The following is a 15277-nucleotide window of genomic DNA, read 5'->3' as shown; positions in this document are numbered from 1 at the left end:
CAATAGGCAGTAGGCTTATTCTCTTCCTTTCATATTACAGTCTTCTGGGTTAACTCACTAAAACTTTAAATGCTGACCTGTGCAGGTCCAGATCCTAAGGTTTCAGGATGTTGGGAGGAAGAAAGAATCTATCTTCATTTGTTTGACTTTTATTTCTGAGCCTTTATCTGCATTTACTTCTTGAATCCTATTTTTTCTTCTGAGCCCTCCTCCATTATCAACAAATTTAGTAGTTTGGATACTAGTCTCCAAAGAACTGGGTGACTGTAAAAGGCAAAGAAGAGGGGGCGGCTAGGTGGCACAGTGGATAGAGCACCTGCTCTGGAGTCAGGAGTACCTGAGTTCAAATCCAGCCTCAGACAATCTGGCCTCAGACACTTAGTTACCTAGCTGTATGGCCTTGGGCAAACCACTTAACCCCATTTGCCTTGTAAAAACCTAAAAAAAAAAAAATCCATTATTAGGGCCAGTTAGGTTGCAACATGTTTCCAGAGATGACTTCAGTTAAAAAAAAAAGTGTATAAAACTTTATTAGAACATGTATCAGAATAAGTCTATCTTCCTGTTCTGAATGAGGGACAGCTCACATATTGCACTTAGATCCCTTGGAAAGTCTCCCCCCATCTGGAGCAGATCCTCTGTAGGACACAAAGAAGGTATGGCTGCATTGTAGTCTACGTTACATCTTGGATCTTTTGAAATATTGAGATGCTTTTTCATTGGTTCCGTAAATCTTATTTCAGAACCCCTCTCCAACCCTTACTTTGTCCCCAAATGCTATTTTTGAGTCCATGTTATTTTCCCATCTCTTTAATTTTCTATTCCCTCCTCCAACTTTAAAAATTCCATCTTTCCCAAAGGGGGAGGGGAGTATAAAGATAAGTATTTACATGATGCCCACTATGTATACTAGGCATTGTGCCAAACACTTTTTACAAATATTCTCATTTCATCCTCATTTTAGTTAAGGAAACAGGCAGTCAGGTTGATTTGCCCAGGGTTCGCACAGCTAGTGTCTTAAAGTCAAATATGAACTCAGCTCCTCTATCCACCAGCCCGAGCCTAGGAAACTCAAATTGTCCTCTCCATTCCAGACACCAGCCCCTAGGCCCTCCCCAACCCAGTACTGGACTCTTTTTTGCCAACAATACCAACTCATACTGGGAAATGACCAATCTTGGCTATAGAAATAAAAATTTATTATACCTCTTTTCCCTTCTTTGCAGTGGTGAGGGACTATGGGTTTGGAAGAGTACCCTATATCTAATTGCCATGGTTTATTTTGTATTATCTTTTTTATTTTTATTTGTACAGTGGATGGATTTATGGGAATTGAGAGATATATTGGGAACTGAAATTGACTTTATAAGATCAATATTTTTTAGATTAATTTTTTTTTTAGGTTTTTTCAAGGCAAATGGGGGTTAAGTGGCTTGCCCAAGGCTACACAGCTAGGTAATTATTGTCTGAGGCTGGATTTGAACTCAGGTACTCCTGACTCCAGGGCTGGTGCTCTATCCACTATGTCACCTAGCTGCCCCAATTAATTTTTATTATATTTTTTAGGGGTTTTTTTTGCAAGGCAACTGGGGATTAAGTGGTTTGCCCAAGGCCACACAGCTAGGTAATTATTAAGTGTCTGAAACTGCATTTGAACCCAGGTACTCCTGACTCCTGCGCCGGTGCTTTATCCACTGCGCCACCTAGCCACCCCTCCTGATTAACTTTTAAAAGAAAAAAAAATCACCACCACTTAACACCTCTCATTTAAAGGTCTGGAGTATAGCTATCGGCACTAAGAAAAAAAAAAGAACCAAGACTCCAGATTCTGTGCACAAAATGATACATTTATTGAAAGAGTATTTTTTTTTTAATACAAAAGAAAGCTCTGTACATAGAGGACTGTGATCATGTCCATGAAATCCTGGGTCAGCACCCCAGGGATGTAGAAACCACTGACACTCAAACACACGCCACACACTCATCACACATACACACACCCACACACCCACACACTCACACACCCAGAGCCGCCAGAGGAGGGGGAAAGCTAAGGGTCACCACACAAGAAATGCCATCTCATCCCTGAAGCACACATGTTCTTACAAGGCTGCGCTCACATAAACATTATAAGCACTTAACCTTATCTCACTGGATCTTGCCTTCTTTGGGGAGATGATGGAAATAAAGCTCTCTTCCCAAGGAGAGACAAGGTGGGTCCTAGGAGGACATGGCTGCAATTCAGAGAAGAGAGGCTGGGCACATTACAGACCTGAGTCCCTAACTCCCCCAATCCCTGACTCTGAGAGGCAATTCCTAGTCCCAGACACCAGCCGTGACCCATCCTTGCAACCCATCCAGTATTATCCATCTGCCCCACCAACCAGGTTTTGTGGGAAATTTCAGTATGGTGGCTCCCACTCCAGCACCCCAGATTTGGGAAAGAGAGCATGGAGAAAAGCAGATTACAGGGCTCTTTAGTTTGTTGGTAAATCAATCCCCTTGAGATCTGGGCTGTGAGCAGAGACTCTGCATCCCACCACCAAGCTGTCAAGGCAGGGTTATTTTTCACTGAATTAAAAGCAGTCAAAGAAGGGTTAAACCAAAAAACCCCAACTCAACTGCAGTTCCCCGCTTCTGGAAAACCAAATGCTCAGAATACAGGTAATAGAGGAGAGCAGGTTCACTGGGTACAAAACCCTCTGCTAATAATGCTGGCCTACCCTGCACATCCGCCTAATGGGGGGTAGAGGGGGGGGTGGGGCACGGCCCCTGTAAGAAATACATAAATACTGAGGTTACACTTAGAAAAATAAAGTCATTTTCTTCAAGGCTTTTTTGTCTTAAATTTAAAAAGTTACAGTAGCTGCTCACTCCCTGGGAGAGCTGCCCTTCTCTGGCTCCCCGGTACTGCATCGATCTCTTGAGCTGCTTCCCAACTCTACTAGTCAGTCCCAATCCCCACCACCCCATCCCCAATTCCCACCACTGCACACTGCAACTTGTCCCAGGCAGCTGAGGCCTGATGGAATACATGGCCAAAACTCCCATACACATGGCACAAACAAAATCCAGGGCCTCTGCCAGAGTGGGGTTGGGCCAGGTCCCCACAAACCCTGATCCTAGAAGCTGGACCCCCTTCTCTGCTCCCTAGAAACAGTCTCACTCAACACTAAAGGGCAGACGAGGTCCAGAGCCAGTGGAGAACCTTCTCTGCTCTTTTGAGGCATGGCCGAAGGGGCCCTTTCCCCACATCTTCCTGACTTATACACAGGATCTGTTAAGATTCCAAAGCATCTTTTACCCTTCCATACTGGTGGGATGATCCTGGAGATCACAGGATGGCTCTACCTCCTATAGCCCAACCAGTCCTGGGGAAGCCAACAGCATTTCCCCAGGGAAGAGGATGGGAAGAGGAGGAGGAAAAGGGGAAAAGGAAGGAAAAACGTGGTGGTGGGATAATGAGAAAAACGCCATAAAAAAAAGTTAAATATTTTAAAAATATATATTTATAGATTTGTTTTCACTTGTCTCCTCTCAAATAAAAGGTTCAAAATTAAACCTTAAGTAAAGCAGCAGGGGGGGGTAAGTGGGGATGAAAGGGGATCCAGGCCATTCCTTCCATCCCAGAAGCCACTGTGGCACAAGTGGCAAGGGATGGAGGCAGTGTGCCCACTGGCCATGGACATTTGCCCCGTGCATAGGCCCAACTGCTGGGAGCTAATGGGATTGAGGGGATGGGAACATGGTTCCCCAGCAACACAGTTGGCTCTGAGGGAAGGTGGTCTCTCACCCAGCTATGGCAGACACAGTGCTAACCCAAGAACAGCAAGGAGGTTGAAGGCAGAACTTCCAAGCTGCTTCCTTAGAAGGATGCAGTACCCTAGTAACCACCGGTCCCACAGAGGGAAGGAGGGGGCACGGTCCCATTGGGCATAGTTAATACTTGTGGCAAACATTGAGCCAAGCTGCAAGGGGGGAAGCAAGGCAGCCCCACAGTAAACAGAAATGAGAGGTGGAACCAGGATGGGAGAGAGGGAGGAAAAGGGTGGAGGGCAGGCAAGTCCATTTCTTTGGCTGGAGTGAGAGGGTGAAGTCCTGTGGTGGCCCCTCTCTCCTCCCTGCCTCCCTCTGCGGCCTGTCAACGTGTGTGTAAAGAAAACGTGAAAAAGGCAACAATAAATAAGTGAGGCCGTCCATCTATCAGTCCAGGGTTGGCAGGGCTACTCATTCACTCTTGGTGCTGTGCGATGTTGCATCTAGGTTCACCACCTGTAGTTCTGTCAAATTACTGCTGCTGCCCGCCTGCTGCCCAATAACTGCCATCTGTAGGAAGGGAAGAAGGGGAGGAATGAAGGCAATGCATGCTTTAAACTTATTCAACAGAAGGTAAAAGAGTCTCTAGTAGAAGAGCTTCATCTTGCTCCAGTGCCAAGGTAGGAGACAATGAGGGACTATGTAATACGAAGGACTTCACTCTTATCTTTAGAGGCAGAAGCCCCGAGTTTGCTTTCTAGTTCTGACCCTTGACATCTCTGCAACTTTTCTGAACCTGCCCCCTCATGTGTAAAACACCCATAGTACCCATCCCTTGGGCAGAGTCCCTCCTAGGCTGCTGTATGGACAGTACAGAATGGAAGCACAGTGTGGGAGATAGAGTCAGAAAGACCACCCACCTCTACCAGTGACTGGTGACCCTGGACAAATCACCAACCCCTTAGTGTCCCAAGTAACTAGCTTAGAGTATACTAGCTGCAGAACAGTTACTGATCTGAATTGGCACATGGAGATTCTTCATTGGGAAATTCCTACACTGATGATGAATTCTCAATCTGATTCAAAAAAGCTGCCCTCCCCCAAATGATAACCACCACAACCACAACAGCTAAGTGTGTTCAAGAAATGTGAATGATGACTATGATTGTAGTAGGACTGAAGAAAGGTACCCCATCCAACTACCTGATGAAGCTGAACAGCAGACACTGGGATTTGCACAGTTCCTGAGGGTGCAGTCAGGAACACCTGGGGGACTCCACCTGAATCAGAAAAACACAGGGGCTGAGGTCAAAGGTCTTAACATAGAAGCTTCTGGGGGCAGGGCAGCAATTAGTGAATTGAATAAGCCACCCAGTGTCTGTGGTCAAGACCACCTTTCAGAGAATGGGGAAAGCCTTCCTTGCTCATTCTTCTCCTCCTCCCCCATAACATAATTTACCTTGTTCCTGGACCTGTCCGTGGGAAACTTGCATGGCAGAAGGCGCCTGGGAGAAGGCATTGAGCACGGTGAGGCTGCCATCAGCCAGTCCTGGGGTGGGGGCGTACATCACTGCATGGGAGCTGGGGTACATCATATGACCTCCCACTGTGGTGGGCACGGATGAAGTCATAATGGTAGCGGGCAGTGTCACTGGTAAGCAGATAATTGAGTGTCACAAGAATCTGGCTAAGAAAAGGCATTTTCTCTCTTACCCCCATTTCTTCTGGCCTATCCCCATACATATTCCCAGGCAGAAAGGATCCTCCAACAAAGGATTGGAAAATAAGGAAGAAGACAGACATAATTACCCTGGAAGTTCAGAGACAGGAACCACCTATGTTCAACTTAATGATAAAGCTTTAATCAGCCTCTTTTTCCCGTGATTATTCTTTTACCCAAATGCAACATCAATACCTAAATCTTATTCAGAAAGTCTATTTTAAATTCTAAAATAATCAACACGAATTTTATCACCATTTTCAAGCTAGCTATTCTGCCCATCTGCTCATGGGCTTGTTTTAAGACTATGAACCACCCCCATTCCCTAAGTAGGAGCCACACCTGTTTAAACTGATTTCATACACTGAAAAATCTCAATAAACTCCTCTGGAGTTAGAAGGCCATGCTGTTTGTTCTCATTCCCCATTCACTAAATATGCAGCTGTTGCACTTATCTTTTAAATCAAGGAGAATTCTAATACATTTCATCTTAAGAACTTCATGTTACTTTTTTTTTTAAGGTTTTTGCAAGGCAAATGGGGTTAAGTGGCTTACCCAAGGCCACACAGCTAGGTAATTAATAAGTATCTGAGGCCAGATTTGAACTCAGGTACTCCTGACTCCAGGCCCGGTGCTCTATCCACTGCACTACCTAGCTGCCCCAGAACTTCATGTTACTCTTGAAGTAACTGGAGGCATGCCCAGAAAGTCTTCCATCCTATCAACTGCCAGTTGAAATTCTACCTAGCCTTCAAGGCTCAACTCTACATCTGCAATTCCTCCGATTCATGCCCTGATCCAACCACAAGCCATGTGCCTTAAAGGATTCTCTATCTGGCTCTCATACTATGCTCTATATATCTGTATATATGTCTTGTTTCTTGACTGGGTCATAAGTTCCTGGAAATAGAAATGTGTTTCATTTAACTTCATTTTATTCATCATAGAACAGTCTTGGAAGAGCTCAATACATAGGGTTTCTATACACTTCAGGGAATCCAATCCCTGGTACAGCACCATACAGAGATGGATACTGATAACTGTCCAACCTCATACAAATTCCCTGCCCCCCCCTTCTTGTTCTCCTCTACTTATCCTCTGCTAATTTCAACTGTACTGTTCTATAGTCTTCCAGTCTAGGTCTAGTCTACTCTGATGCCAAACAAGAGAAAGTTTCAAAACCTTCTTCCATTCTTGTCCCCTTACAAAAGGAAGAAACAGCCCACTTTCCCCACCACAGTTCTCAGGTGTAAGGATAAAGTCTCAAGAACTACCTATAAGCAAAGGCTTTGTCAGGGTCTCATATCTATTCCTTGGGGAAAAGGAAGAGCAAAGATCTGAACCCTACCTGTCCCACTGGAGGAGGTTTGTGTGAGGTCTGTGCTGCTGTCACTAGAGGGAGACGTCTGTTGAGGGGCCTGGTGAACTTGAATGGCCTGGACTGGAACCTGCTGGGCCACAGCTCCACCTGTCAGAAACAGAGACCCTACTCATGGTTTATCCCAGCTAGGATGCAAGTCTCAGACACCAATGGACTTCCAAAGCACACCCAGTTTCTATGGTCTGACATAGTTCCTTTCTCACTCTTCATTTTCCCCTCTACCCCCACTGAATATAGCACTACTGCCTTGTGGTGCTATAGAATGAATGTGCTTCTATTTCTCTCTCTCTCTCTCACACACACACACACAGATTTTAAATAAACCCTGTAGATTGGCATTCAAAGCCTTTCATAATCAAGTAATCTCTCTTTTTCTCAGCACACTATTTCTCAACACAGAACAACTGGTCCCCTGCTTCCCTTCCTTGTTATTCTGTTAACAGTATTCCCTAGAACATTCCTTTCCTGCCCTCTGATCACTAAGTAGACTATCTCCCCTTCCCCTCCAACCTCAGTAACACTTTCATTGGGTACTTCTCTAACATAGCTGACATGTACTAACTGTGGATGGAAGCTACATCTTATTTCCTTATTCCTAAAAGGAACTGCACCCAGTAGGAACTGAGGAATTGGTGAATTGAAAATGGTACTACCAGAGGTCTGAATTGGAGTAGTTTGAACTCTCTCTTCCCCCTAGACTTCTACCCCTGCTCTAGATCTCTCTACTCCATTCCCCTGCCTGGTCACAGGCCCTCACCTAGGACAAGGCTAGTTCTGCCCATCAACATGGGTGGGAAAGCTGTCCCCATCACAGCTGGAAGCAGCAGGGCTTGGTTGACTAGATAAGGCAAGTGAAGGCAGCTGTCCCTGCCAGAGTAAGGTGGTAGCTTTCCTAACAGGGAGGGGAGCACCTGCCAATGAATGGGACATAAGAGGTTTTAAGTCAGGCCTAGTCCTTGCTGCTACTATTTGCTCCCTTTCTCTTGTGGAAAAGATCTTCTTGTGCCAACCCTACTCTCAGAACTGGCTTGCTCTTCAAGGCACCAAGCATAAAGTGGGAAGTAGGAAAAAACCCATCAATTCTGCTCCTCTCAACACTCACCAGGCATGAGGGTGAAGCTGGTGGGCAACTGCATGAGGCCTCCGGAGGAGACAGGACCACTGCCTGTACTCTTCAGCACAGTCCCATTGGCACTGCTGACAGCACTGGGGCTGACGCTAGCGGAGACAGGTGCCAGGTAGTTGGTGATTGGGAAGGAGGGGCCGCTGCTGACTTGCATGGTTGTAGAGGTGCTGGGTGCCGTCTGGATGGTAGAAGTTGTACCCGGCAGGTTGGTGACTGTGAACACTGGCTTCAGTGTATCCTACAGCCAGGGCAAGGATGGGGCTGTGAGCCTAGATCAGATGATCCTACCCATCATGACCTGTCACTGAAACACGACCCCCAATATCCCTGAGCATTAGGTCCCCAGTAGCAATGCTCAGTTAAGAAGGACAATCACTTTGGACCCCAGCAGGCCTAACCATAAAATGAGTTTAAACTAGTAGTCTCTAAAGTCCCTTCAAGTTTTAAAGTTGAAAAAATCTAAAACAAAGGTCTGACTGATAATGACAGATGATGATGATGATGATTTATAAAACATTAAGGTTTGCGAAGCACTTCTCATTAGAGCCTCACAAGCACCCAAGGAGGTATAGGTGCTATCATTATCCCCATTCCTTAGGTGAGGAAAGTGAGGCAGACAGATGCTAGCTCTCACTCCCTAGCTCCAGAGAAGAGGAGTCCTATTCCAAAGAAGTACTCAAGATCCCACTGGCAGGGACAGTGAGGAAACAGCAATTCAGTCTGAGTGCCTGTTTCCTTTCCACCAAAATAACACCTAATCTTTTGGCCATCCACTCCCAACACACATGTGCTGGAGGAAAAAGCCCCAGTTATAGGTAGAGATATAGCAGGCCAGTCTCTTCTGTCCTCAGAAAAGTACAAGGGCTTGTAGCAGGGGGAGGAGGAACAGGAAGAGGAAGAGGAGAAAGGGATCCTGACTGCCCAGTGACAGACAAGAACCAAGATCTGTAGGATGGATTAGAGACCAGGCTGTATGTGGAAGTAAACTGCCTGTCTGTGGCCACCCATTGGTGGAGGTGTTGCTAAGAGAGTTGGAGGGCTTGGCTGAAGACCACAAGAGGGCGGAGCTGCTGATGACTAAAGGGAGAAAGCCCAGCCCATTCCCCCAAATGGGGGAAGGGAGGGAAAAAGGAGGGGCGGGACAGGGGGTGACCCAGACAGTGGCTAGTGAATGGCCCCACCCCACCACGCTTAGTGACATGCTTGGCAGGGCAGGCTGGATAGGTAGTCAGTCTGCCGCTAAGCCAGCCAGGCATGAGGTATGCCGGGTTCCCAGGATCATCCTGGGACCGGTGAATGCTGGCCTCCTAACCCACACAGTCAGGCAGGATTCAGCTACACCCCCACCCCCACCCCCACCCCCAGTGGGGAGACAGCTGGCTGGAGGAATGCAAGGGCCCCTGCCAGGCAGGCAGCCGGGCGGGCGGGAGGAGGCTCATGTGGAGCCGGAGCATGCCTTATATGGGCACGGAGGCCACCCGCTTATCAGGGGGCTGGGCTCCAGCTCAGACAGTGGGAACTGGGCACCTGTCCTTCAGGCTGGGGGGAGCACTAGCCCAGTCCCTCCCTACATTATTATGCCTTTTTTTCCCCCTTCCTTCTCCCCTCCAAGAGGTAGTCCACCATGTGCACACCTTCGTCTCACCACTGCTGTCAGACTCAGACACCTGGTAGGTGAGGTCTGTCTCTTCAAAGCCTGTAGCACTCATTCGCTGGTCTGTGGTGGGGTCTGAGCGAGGTGGTGAATCTGGCGAGTTGAGGCAAGTCTGGATCAGTGCCTTACCAGTCTCACTGGTGATCATGGGCTGCAGTTTTCGAGTGGCAAAGGTGTATACATGTCCCGTTTCACTGGCCACAAGTAGCAAAACCTGTGTTCCTGTCAGTGTAGATAGCTCATAGGCCTGGAAGTGAAAGGAGGAAGTAAGTGTTGTCAGTAAAAGGGTGGGAGTACCCCTATGAGACCCTCAAAAACTTCTTAACTCTATGCTCCTCTGAGATACTGGAATGGATTATATAATGACCTAGGCCTTAAGACTCCATGCTGACTTGAGTTTCGATCAGATTTCTGAGAACATTAGAAGTTGAACTATAAAGGCAGCACATTTAAGACATATAGATCCATGCCCCATACTTCAACTAAGTATCTCCCCCCCCAATCATCCTCAGGGCAATATAACCAATACCCTAGCTTAGTTATAGGTTCCAGGTCCCTCTTGATGACCTATGTCAACTCTAGGGGAGAAGGAGCCCAGTACAGCTACTCTCTTATCCATTTGGTCACATTCAGGGTCCTACAAGCATAGCTGCTGGGAGGCTTAGGGGTGAGTGTGCATATGTGTACACACACACACACACACACACACACACATACAATCTCACATTCTCTTTTTACCTCCCCCCCCAACTTTTTATATGCCCACTGTTTTGAAAGGCAAGCAGGGCACTAGGAAGAAACATGTGTCTGGGATTTCTACAAACAGCTGAAGTCACCTTCCTGTCCAACATGATCTGTCCCAGGATCCATACTTGTGTCATGCCCTTTCTCACTCTTGGCAGGACTTTTAATGCCATCACCCTTCCTTTATCTCCTGAATCCTAACAGTAATGGTTAGTTGCCATTAATTGCATTGATCTTCCTTCTCCCCCATTTTGAGGAGTTAATTCAAAATAAAGAATGTTCAGAGTTGAAAGAGATCTTGGAAATAAATCTAATTTTGTCCCATCCCCTCATTCTGGAGAGGAAGACTATCAGAGGCCAGAGAAGAACTGATTTGTCTGAAGTGACCATCCAGCTATTTCATGAAAGAATAAGAACTTTCATCTGGGTTTTTGGAATTCCTATCTGGTGCTCATCTGTTTGTTGGACACCAAATTGCCTCTTTGATCATTGCTCTGCTTAGCCTTATATCAAGCCCCTGAACATACCAACCAACAATAATCTTCCTCTCAATTCAGGAACCTTTTACAGCTCATAGCTCAATTTCCAAGCATCTGTATTTCAGTGGGAGGTGAGGCTCCCCTTATCGATCACTGTGCTTGTGCCAAGGATTGGAGTCTCTCAAGAAGCCAGCTCCACAGCTACATTCTAGTTTAGGTCTTCCACATCTTTGGGGGGGGGGGGGGGTAAGAGCAACAGCACAATGCTATTTTCGGCACTGGTCAGATACAAGGATAGTACCTTCCAAGGTTCTGACATCTTTTCTTTCTTCAAGAACCTATTCGGAGTACCTGAGTTCAAATCTGGCCTCAGACACTTAATGATTACCTAGCCGTGAGGCCTTGGGCAAGCCACTTAACCCCCCTTGCCCTGAAAAATCTAAAACCAAAAAGACAAACAAACAAAAAAGAACCTATTCCTCTCTCACCGGAAAGAAATCTCCTGAACCTCAATTAACAATTTAGACTCCTCCTCTTCCCACCCACTTTTTACCATGTTGGAGAGCATAGGAAACTTAGGCCCTCTTCCACAAAAGAGAGTAAAAGTGTTGAGGGGAATTGGGATTTCAATGTTCAGGTGCAGTACGATCCATCAGCCAGCTTTCCCTCAGAATTCTCACTTTCTCTGGAAAACTGGACAGTCTTTCTTCTTAAGGTCCGGGGGGGCTTCCCCTCCCCCATGCTTCTCCACTTTCCCTCCCAATGCTCGTGGATCTCCGTTTTGTGCCAGCCTTCATCGCCCCTGGAGCTGGTACTCTTCCTCACCCCACTCACCAGAGCTATACACCTCTGCCTCTTTCCCAGTCTGTGCTATCAGAGCTCTCCCCAGCCATGTGCACGTAAGTCTGTCTCTGAAGCAGAGCGCCAGCTGGCTCTCCAGCCGGCCATGGCCCTACCTCCCCGGCCCCGCGGGGCCGCTGTCCGCTCGGGGGGTCTTGGCTTGCCGGGGAGGCGGACCGCTGCGGCAGCTCTCCTCGCCCGGTCCCTTCTTCGCCTCGGTGCCCGCCCTGCCCGGGCCGCGCTTCCCGGCAGCCTCCCCCGGGCGCGGGGCGCGGGGCGCCGTCCTCCTCCTCCTCCTCCTCCTCCTCCCCGCGGGCCGGGTCTCCCGGGCCCGCAGCGCGCCGCCCGCCGCACCACCTCCCATTCATCCCGGGCCCGCCCGCGGCGCCCCCTCCCCCGCCGGCTCCCGGTGGCCGGCGGCGCGGCTACCTTCTTCATGATGCCCGTCTTCCGCTTGCTGAAGGTCGTGTAGCGCCGCAGCTTGTTGTCGATGAACTCCATCTTGATCTTCACGCGGCCGCGGGTCTTCTTGCCCGGCTTGGCCCCGCTCACGGCGCCGCTCACCGGGCCGTAGCCCCCGGCCGCCGCCGCCGCCACGGCCGCCGCCGCCGCCTCGGAGCCGCCGACCACCACGCCGAGTTCCATGTCGCTCAGGCCGCGCTTGAGGCCGCGCCGCTCGGCGCCCAGCTCCTCCTCGTCGCCGGACTCGGAGTCGCCCTCGCTGCCGCTGTACAGGGTCCCCGTGGCCGCCGCCGCCGCCGCCGCCGCCGCCGCGGCCGCCGCCGCCTCCCGCTCCAGGCGGCCGGGCCCCAGCCCCGCGCCGTTCCCGGGGCCGCGGCCCCCGTTGGCCCCGCGGGGCCCGCCGCCCGGCCGCCCCGTCGGGGCCCGGCCCAGGCCGCCCGCCAGGGCCGAGCCCCGGCCCAGCGCCGCCGCGGCCCCGGCCTGGCTCGGTAACATGGCGCTCGGGACGGGCGGGCAATCAGCGCGGGGCCGGGGCTGCCGCCGCCGCCGCCGCCGCCATCGGTCTCCGCTCCCCGCCCCGACTCGGCCGCCGCCGCCGCTGCTCCTGCTCCCGCCGCCGCCGCCGCCGCCGCCGCCGCGAGCCCGGGGCCCCTGGCACGGCCCGCTCCGGGCCCTCGCGCTCCTGCCCCGGTGGCCCGGGCTGCCCCAGGCCGCGTGCAGCGCCCCCTGTCCGAGAGCTTGGGCGGCGCGCCCCGCGGCCGTCAACGTGCCCCCGGGGGCTGGGGCCCAGGCGGCAGCTGCTGGAGGCGGCGGCGGCGGCGGCAGCGGCGGCGGCGGCAGCGGCGGCGGCGGCGGCGGCGGCGGGCGGGAGGGCGGAGGGGGCCGGGACCACGCGCTGTCGGCGGAGGGATCCCCCGACCCTTCCCCCCATATAAAGAGATACAATGTTTCCTTTTATGGCGAGGCCGCTCCTTATATGGTGAGCCCCAGCGCCCCCGCCCTATTGGTCGGCGGTTCCGGCACCTCCGCTTCCCATTGGCCCGCCTTAGGGGGGGGAGGTTGTTCATTTGCATTGGCATACCGGGCCAGCTGCTGTCATTCTAGCGTCAGGCCGAGGCGCGGAGTTCGGAGGCTCCGGCGTCTCTTAAAGAGACAGGCTCCTGGAGAGAGGAGGGTTTCCGCCCCCTCCGGACGGCGGGGGGGGGGGGGGGGGGGTGGTGGTGAGAGAACCCAAGGATGGGGTGGAAGGGGCGGAGGGAAGCCCGGGAGATGAAGTGGGCTAGAACGTACATCCCGGGGAGGGAAGGAAAGGAAATTGGAACCCAGAAGGGGCACAACACGCTGGATCGGATCGGTGAGGACCGCGCGGGGGGCCAAACGTACTGGAAGAGGCACAATGGAAAGCATTCCGGAGGTGGTGAACAGAAGCGGGGGGCTGTGCGCCGGCCTTGACCCCAGGTGCCCAGACCTCAAACATTCTATCCCGATCTCCCTCTTAATGAAGGCAATTCATTTACAGGGCCAGCTTTCCATCCATCAACTTCCACTTGGGGGGGGCAAAGGAAGATCTTTGGGAAGAATCACAGGACATCAGGAAGAAAGGGACACCTGATTATTTAGCTATAGAAGAGCCAAACAGGACAAATCCAGGCCTTTCATTTTACAAATAAGAAAACCGAGGCACAGAGGTTTAAGTCCCTGGTTTATGGCATCTGGACTCTTGACTTGCATTTTGGGGGGGGAGGGGAGAAGTTTGGGTGTTTGAAACCACAACTTCCACCAAGATGAGGCCGGGAGAAGTTTCAGAGTTATGTGTGCAATCAGTCTTACTGAGGAATGAACCTTTGTTTAGTCTCCCCCAAACATCAGATGGAAGAGCTTTTGAAAGTAGGGAGAATAAAAAAGAATTATGATCAGCTCCCTAGTCTTTTCATAGGAAATATGAAAACTAACTAGAATGTGATCTATAGGAATTAGAACTGGAAGGGATTTTTGGAGATCATTTATTTAGAGCCCTTGGGCTCCTTCCCCCTCTTTTTACGGACAGTGGAGGCACAAGGGAGGAAGTATCATACTTAATGTAAAGAGCAAAGCTCTTTTGACTCGTGCTGTATTCCACTGAATTCCAACGGAGTGGAGGAATTGTTTAATTCTCTATATCTTGTAGCTCCTAGCAATTAATAACATTGGTTAATTGATAAATGAACATGGACTTATCAGACCCCACAATACCAACACAAAAAAAATCATAATCCTAGTACTCCTCTCCAACCTTGAGTCACCAGATATTTTTAGGAAAAAAGTAAAAAAATACCAACACATAATATTCTTCAACGCATGAAAAGATTTGATTTCATCAACAGCCTCAAACCATAACTAAGTTTCTTGAAGCAAGCTGAGATTTGAGTTCAACTTTTACCTCTAAAAATTACCTTGGTAAGAGGCGGGGATCCATAAGGTAATATTTAGAAATATATGGGACTAGAGATTCATTTATGACTTTGGGAACAGAAAACCAAACAATACTCATGTCTGGCCCAAGCCACAAGCCTAGGCCTTTCTCTAACCTCCCAGTTCTCTCATTCAATTCTGTTACAGTAGAAAGTCCTGGATTTGAGAAGTCAGAAAACTTTAGGTCAAAGTCTCTGAATACCAGCTTTCTGATTTGTAATATGGAGACAATGAAGCAAAATCTAACAGGGTTCTTTAAAGCTTGTATAAATGGAAGTTATTACCCACCTTAGTCTGATTTTTTTTTTAGGTTTTGTTTTTTACAAGGAAATGGGGTTAAGTGGCTTGCCCAAGGCCACACAGCTAGGTAATTCCCCTATATTAAGTGTCTGAGGCCGGATTTGAACTCAGGTACTCCTGATTCCAGGGCAGGTGCTCTATCCACTGCACCACTGAGCAACCCCAGTCTGATATGTTTTAACCCCTTTTCTAAACCAAGGTTGGGATTCTCAGCTTTAAGCTAGAAAATGAGAGAATGTTGACACTTCCCTGTTCAACCCACTTTGCCTCTTTAGTTAAAGTGAAGTTTTTCAATAGAGAGCAGCAGAATCAAAGAATTAAAACTGGAAGGGTTCTCAGAGGCCATTTTACAGAAGAAATGAAG

The 15277-nt window shown here is 49.6% G+C and overlaps 1 protein-coding gene across 2 annotated transcripts; it reads right to left on the bottom strand.

The window, feature by feature from the left end:
* Positions 1–1826: 1826 nt before the first annotated feature.
* On the bottom strand, positions 1827–12672 carry SRF (serum response factor). Of its 2 annotated transcripts, none has more exons than XM_074237003.1 (7): positions 12130–12672; positions 9618–9884; positions 7960–8221; positions 6825–6962; positions 5216–5407; positions 4960–5036; positions 1827–4326 (listed from the first exon to the last, which is right to left on the bottom strand). In XM_074237003.1, the coding sequence occupies exons 1-7, from the start codon at positions 12655–12657 to the stop codon at positions 4228–4230; spliced, it is 1563 nt and encodes a 520-aa protein (XP_074093104.1). In that variant the 5' UTR covers positions 12658–12672; the 3' UTR covers positions 1827–4227. The 2 variants fall into 2 exon arrangements, with proteins under 2 accessions (XP_074093104.1, XP_074093105.1); XM_074237004.1 differs by having other exon boundaries at positions 6825–6944.
* Between the last annotated feature and the right edge of the window lie 2605 nt (positions 12673–15277).

Source organism: Macrotis lagotis, chromosome 5 (genome assembly GCF_037893015.1).
Source record: "Macrotis lagotis isolate mMagLag1 chromosome 5, bilby.v1.9.chrom.fasta, whole genome shotgun sequence".
Lineage (NCBI taxonomy): Eukaryota > Metazoa > Chordata > Mammalia > Peramelemorphia > Peramelidae > Macrotis > Macrotis lagotis.
This window is presented reverse-complemented; position numbering and strand designations above follow the sequence as displayed.

What these genes read in the sequence shown, in the direction of transcription:
- SRF (XM_074237003.1), bottom strand. Translation starts at nt 12,657, where the DNA reads ATGTTACCGAGCCAGGCCGGGGCCGCGGCGGCGCTGGGCCGGGGCTCG. An exon ending in ACAGCAGTGGTGAGACGAAG is followed by an intron (nt 8,222 to 9,617) that starts GTGTGCACATGG and finishes CCCTGGCTGTAG; the next exon opens with GATACACTGAAGCCAGTGTT. An exon ending in CTGCTGTTCAGCTTCATCAG is followed by an intron (nt 4,327 to 4,959) that starts GTAGTTGGATGG and finishes CCCTTCCTACAG; the next exon opens with ATGGCAGTTATTGGGCAGCA.